The following is a 7,067-nucleotide window of genomic DNA, read 5'->3' as shown; positions in this document are numbered from 1 at the left end:
TCTAAAAAATCCGTGCATCAAAATCAAAAAATTTCTTCACCACTTTGGAGAGCACGAAATTTTAGCCCATTTCAAAACAAATTGTTCGAAAAAAGGAGCAAAAATGAGCAAGTTATGGTCATTTTGAAGTTGAACTGCAAAATAAAAAATGCAAATGAGAGGGGCCTGCCAAATTTTGAAAACGCTGACGTGACGCTGACGTCAACAAGTCACTGGGTTAAATTTGACGGCCGTATGACCGTCACAAAAACTTCGCCCTCTGCTAACTGGGCGTCTGTACTGTACGAACTGCTGACTGGGTAGATGATTAGGCAGTACAGATGATGACGTGTCACTGTACGGACAAACTGCGTGGCATAGTGACTGTGTACGAAAATCTGACTGTGTAGGTTTGCGTGGCATATGACGTGGCGGTCCGTACCGTACGATGTGGCAGATGATCGAGCTTACAGAAGGTATGGTTTAGCCCACGGGCCAGTGGCCGCCTGCCACGTGGCGGGCGCGGGCCCTTCGGGTTAGGTTGACCGCCAAGGAGTGAGGCACTGGAGCCGAGCGGCCGGCGTGCAGAGCGAGGCGGCGGCAGCCGGGAGGACGCAGCGTGTACCGGCGGGGACCTTGGGCGTCGGTGCGGCGGCGGCGGGTGCGGGACGAGGCGCAGGGTACGGACGGCGGCGCGAGGAACACGGCACCGACTGATAGCGCTGCAGATCGGTACGCGACGGGAATAGACCTGCAGGTCTGCAGGTATGGCGGGTCACGGGGGGGGGGGGTTCTGCGGACCCCCCAAAAAACACCTTTTTTTTTATTTTCAATTTTTTTTTTTTTTCGATTTTTTTTCAAAAAATTTTTTTTGACGAAATATTTTCTGAAATTTTTTTTTTTTTTTTTTCGAAAAATATTTAAAAAATTTCGTAATCCGTACGATTATAGCAAAATTGGAGAATTTTTTTTCTCACCAAAATAGGTCGACTTTATAACCAAAATTCATGGCAATGGCGGGGTCGGATCTAGTCTAGGACGCCTCCAAAAGATGCTGCTCCTTAGATCTGCCTCTTGACGTCGCAATAATGTCTCTTCAGGATGAATCAATGAAGCCCCAATCACTCTGATACCATGTGAGATTTTGCCAAGATCAAGAGCTCAATGAAATATACAAAATAGAGACATAATATGGGACAAGAATAAACTGTATTCTCATCAATAGAAAATGATCAATAATCTGATTACATAGTTGTTTTCATACAATGTAGATGAGCTTGCTTATATAGGCAAGGCTAGGGATATGTGAGCACACAAACATGACATGTGGCTCAATAAGAAACAAGGGTAGGTAGGAAATAGGTGTGGGTAGGTAGGAGAAATAATATAATAGTCCACATGAGGTGGATCACCCACTGAATGTGGAGTGTAACAACAAGAGTGGAGTGTAACAACAAGATCAACACCATAAAAGGTGGAATTTCTCCTACACACACTATCCCAATGTAGCACAAACACCCAAGTGTCTCATACCCAAACTACTATGAAATGCATTTCCTAAGCAAACTTAAGTAAGGTGTAATAATATCCAAGACGAATAATTATTTACACCAACAAAATTAATAATGCTTTGTTGAAGGTTAGCTAGTGATACAAAGGTTACATTTTTTTTATTCTTGTTCTTGGTATGGTTCATGAGGTGACTGTTTTGAAGAGGTTTTTTAATGATGCATACGAAAAAGGCAAAATGTAGAGTTGATTAACAGGTTTCTTTGCACTTAAGGTTTCTAATATTTTTTTCATGACAATACGCACTGATGACAGTTGACAGTTAACAATGAGCTTGGCAGCACTTGGTTGACTTGATATGACCGGTAGTGAGGTATTGGCAATTGCTAGGTTGTTTCACATGTCAATTTATTGATCTTTTTAGATTTGGCATCTTGATATTTTACACATTCAGTTTGATATCCTTGATACATTTCATTTGTGAATTTAATACATACATATGACAATGACACACAATGATACATATATTTGGCCTTGGTTAGTATTGGTATCATTTTAGAAGATCTGTATTGTTGTTGGTATCTTTGCAATTCACACTATTAATGTTTCTTTCTCTTGATGCTTATTCCTGACATACATGACAGTGATACACAATGATTAGTACCGACATACAAATATGCAGCTTTGTGCATATTCATATTTTCAGTGGACAGGTTGGATATTACATATATACTCATTATATATGTCAGATTATACTATGGAAATCTACACCTGTCATATTCTTATTATGGTTTCTTGTTGACTATAAGGTGTTGATATCTTATCCACCTTGGTATCCATAAGAATTGTCAACCTAAGAATTGGTGATGATAATATATTGATAACTTGTGTTCCATGAGAATTTGTATGAGTTAAAACGACATGATTTCAAGGGAGGTTTTTGATAGTGATGACATATATTTCTTTGGCTCCATGGTATATATATACATATATATATGTATATGTGTGTGAGTGTGTGTACACACACACACACACACACACACACACACACACATAATTCATCATTTTTACAAGTTGATACACTCATTTCAAGTTGAAATAACAATATTTCTTTGTTAATCAGTGTACAACATTAATGGCATCTACTCTATTAGTAATGGACTGTATGAGTTGGTTGGCAAAAGATCAATGCCTAGTAATTTTTTGACAAGTGATGTGACTAGAAATGAAATATGGACAAGTATATTCAGATTCAGTTTCAGACTAGTATTCATAGAGTGTCTTGTTTGATGCATAGCTAATAGCATGCATGATTTTATTATAATGTAACCATGGTAGTTGTACAAAGCTCATCTTAAGGGGGAGCTTTTCATCTTTATTCTTCCCTTGTTGAACATGTTTGACATTTTGGGTTTTGCATAAGTGTTTTGTATGATGCATGATTGTACATTGTACTTTTATGTACCATGCATTATGCTTTGTTGCCCCTGTTCTTTTCTCTCCTTTGGCATTGTTGTCAAAAGGGGGAGAATTTGGTATACTTTGATTATCAATTGATCAGTTTTGAATAGTGATTATAGTGATTGATCAGATTTCAACAATGATTAATACTTTGATTATCAATTTATTAGATTTGAGCAATGATTATAGTGATTGATCATATTTGAACATTGATTATGGTGATTGATCATCTGTTGATATCTTTACATTTTTGACAATGTTGATCATTTTGACGGTGTTTTCTTGATAGTGTTCTTTGAAAAACTTACAGAACCAAACTTACAAAATCTTTGACAATGAATTGACAGTGCAGTGTGTAGTACTTGTAAAGTGATTGATTTTGCTTATGTCAAAAATATGCTTTCATAGTGTCAATCTCATAACAATGACAGTGCTATTTGCAGAACATTATTTAGACTAATAGTTCTATGATTGCAACAGGGGTAGATCATGTGGGCATAGTGTCACTCCAGTACAGGTATATCTGTTCATTCATATTTGCCCTTGAATGTTTTTCAGCTTATGGTATTTGACATCAATGCCAAAGGGGGAGTTTGTTGCCCCTTTTGGTCACTGATTGGCATTAATATAAAAAAGAAGCATCACATGTCTTTGATATATATGATGGGCATTGTAACGCCCCACCGGGAAACCCCCAAGGGACTAAACTAAAAGACTTGAAAAGAGTGTAAATATTTTTTTTTAATCTTTAATAAACTAAATGATGCATTAAGATAAACATTACATTCAATTTGTACAAATGAAAGACTTAAATTAACTCCTAAAGTGTTTCCCAACATGGTTTACCTAATCAAACTAAACATTTCTTAAGGTTAATTAATCCACTGAAGATCAATTTAATCAGTCGAAACTTAATTACACTAAATCGTGATTGTTTCATTCAATTGTAGGGGATATCATTAACATTCTTATGTTTCATTCATGAAGATTCTTTCCATTACATTACATTAGAGATACTAATAAAAGATATACATTTAACCATGTAATTCTCATCAATACATTTCTTTTACATTTCAAGATTGAAATAATATTACATTGCACTTAATCACTAAGTCTCATAAGAACACATAATGTTTACATTAAATTTACATCTTGCCATGAAGGCACACATAACAAATAATACAACTGACCATAAAAGGTCCAAGATATACAAAGAATGATTCAAGATGACAACTAGGATCCAACTGGAAAAACAAGATGCTCGAATCCAAAAGAGCAACTAGAACACTTGTGAAGCCAACTCCCACAACAAGGAACAAACACAACCAATGGAAAGTAGCACTACCACCTGACCATGTGGCTCAAAAAGAACCACCCCACTGTGCTAGGAGATAGAAATACGACCCACTAGCAACCTACAAGGTATGCACACATGGTCTAAACATGACATCTAGAAAACTCATATAAAGCATACACTTGCAGACAAGACTCCACAATAAAAATTCAGATGATATCAACAAGGCTACACACTAGTGACCATAAGGGAAGAGTTTCATCACATAGCTTGGAACCGTTATCCTAACATGCCTCCATAGGCCCTGGCCCCCATTTTGGGTTATCCTGGTAGCCTCTCTTGAACCCCTGACCCCATCCAAGTCTCATGCGGACCCAAACAATCCTTTCGGGAGGACAAGGTTGCTGGTTTGCCATTCTAGGCCTTCCCACTGCATCATGAGTCTGTACTAGCACTCAACCATGAGCGATGTACAATTATCTTAATTAATGTTTTAGCTACCCGAACCCCTAATATATTATTAGGTTATCACTTACTTATCCAACTTTCAAGGGGTTATCCTGCTAACCTTTTTGGGCGCAACCCCCACTCGAAAGCCACTCTTCCTTATGACACTACACAAAAATTCCCAAAAGAACTCAAAGGCAAAAGTACCAAAACCAAGTTTACAAAAAGGAGTTCAAGACAACTAAGGAACACTTGGCCATACAAGCCCTTGCATATAGGTTAAATCAATTGTCAAATACAGTCTACTCACGAGACATGACCAAAGGAAATGATAATACAAAAAGTCCTATTCCATATATCACTAAAGGACTTGCAATATATCTTAAATACAAAAATAATCATAAACGAAACAACACCATTGACATTTGAATACAAATATTTTTTTTTCTAACTAATCCATGTTGAGCAAGTTTACTAAAAATCTAAGTTCCAAAAATAATCATTCATTAATAATAATCTCACTAATTAAATTAAAAATTCAAATCAATAATTGCCATATCTATTTAAAATTTCAAACCATTATAAACACATTTGAGCCACACACACACACATATAAACTAAAATCATGATTATTAAAAATATGTTTATTTTCCTTTTCAAACTAAAATTTCCCCTTTTTTTAAAATTTCTTTCCAACACACACACACACACACAGATATATATATATATATATATATATATATATATATATATATATATATATATATATATATATATATATATATATATAATTTAATTAAATAATAAAAAGATTAAAATTAAAAAAAATCATTTTTATGTTTGCTGCCACGCATCACCCCATAGAGGGAAGGCAATGGCTTGTGGGGCCACGCTGTGGGCCCCCACAACCATGGCTCCCCATGACTTTGGGTGGCCACAACTATGGCTACCCACAACCATGGCTCCCATGGCGTGTATACTATTTTCCTTCTCCCAAATTCCCCCCCTTTTTTAAACAGTAAATTTTAAAATGAAATGCCCAACACCCGATAATTTCAAACAACAACAACCTCCTAGGTCTATCCAAAAACAAGAAAATTTTGGCATCACAACCCCCCCATACAAACAATTAAGAAATTAATTTTTTTTACAAACATGGAAAAAAACCAATTTCAGTAATTCAATTTCTCTTCAAAAACACAACACACAAACCATTACAGAGGTTTGAATTTCAACTAAGATTTTAAAAAAAAAAGGAAGATTAAAACAACCAACTTGGTAAGCTTTCTAGGAAGAGAAATTTGGAGAAGAGAGCAAGCCTTCAACCAACAGAAACCAGATTCTCCAACCACACAAATTTTCCAACCAAAACCAACTCACAATAGAGAGTTCTAGGAATATTCTCGATAGAGAGTTCCATAAATATTCTTTAAAAATGCAATATGAAATAATTTGAAATTTTTTTCCCATTATAAAAATTTTTTCCTCCCAAAATATATTTTTAGGTCAATTTATTTTTTTAATGAAAAATTGAAATATAAATTTCTTTTTCAAAGCAATGCATTTGCATTTGCATTTACCCTTTTAAAAAAATTTGAAATGAATTCATTTTTTCACACACTAAAAAAATAATTTAAACATTAAAATTTCATAAATGTAAAAATTAACTTTATCCTTTTAAAAAATAAAAACAAATGAAAAACATAAAATAAATTCCATTAATAAATCAACAATTCGATTTTAACCAATCCAAATAAAATAATTGATTAATCTGTTTAACCATAAAATGCTTTTAATCCTTTTGTATGCTTAGATTGTTGCACCTTCAAAAGAGACATAAACAACACAAACACACCAATGGGACATTGCATTAGAGATTAAAATCAATCAAACACATTGGTTAATAAAAAAATCTCAAAACCATCTCATTGTCTTCTATCTCCAAGGATCTTCAAGATTCAAGGTGGCCCTCACTTGGAAGAGCACTTGATCTTTAAGATGACAACCTAAAGAACGAGATTTAAATGATATGATCTAGGATCAAAATGAATGCAACTAAGATCGTAGCTAGATGATCAAATGATATGAAGAGATGAAATGCAAGGTGGAATGTAAGATATGAAACTAAGATTGATTCCAAATTCAAAGCTTATGGTGTGCTAATTAGACCAACATGGATATTGCTATGAAATTGATATACAATGTTATGAATTAAGCTAGCATGACAATGGGGTTAGCATGATACTATCAACATAATTAGAGCTAAACTTGCATGCAACTAACATGATCTAAGTGCTTGAAGATGACATATTGAGCTCCTTGATAACCTACAAAATGATTGTTGGCCATTTGGTGGAATTGATTATGTGTTGCATTG

General features: G+C 35.0%; 1 protein-coding gene across 1 annotated transcript in view; it reads left to right on the top strand.

The window, feature by feature from the left end:
• The first annotated feature begins 234 nt into the window (after positions 1 to 234).
• Positions 235 to 7,067, top strand: part of LOC131044674 (beta-fructofuranosidase, insoluble isoenzyme CWINV1) — a 55,632-nt gene continuing 48,799 nt past the window's right edge. Inside the window, exons 1-3 of the mRNA XM_059210896.1 lie at positions 235 to 299; positions 390 to 455; positions 568 to 736. Coding sequence (XP_059066879.1) covers positions 235 to 299; positions 390 to 455; positions 568 to 736 — 300 coding nt within the window. The remainder of the gene's footprint in view (positions 300 to 389; positions 456 to 567; positions 737 to 7,067) is intronic.

This window comes from Cryptomeria japonica, chromosome 1 (genome assembly GCF_030272615.1).
Source record: "Cryptomeria japonica chromosome 1, Sugi_1.0, whole genome shotgun sequence".
Classification (NCBI taxonomy): domain Eukaryota; kingdom Viridiplantae; phylum Streptophyta; class Pinopsida; order Cupressales; family Cupressaceae; genus Cryptomeria; species Cryptomeria japonica.
The sequence above is the reverse complement of the archived record's forward strand: the minus strand, read 5'-3'. Positions and strand labels throughout refer to the sequence as shown.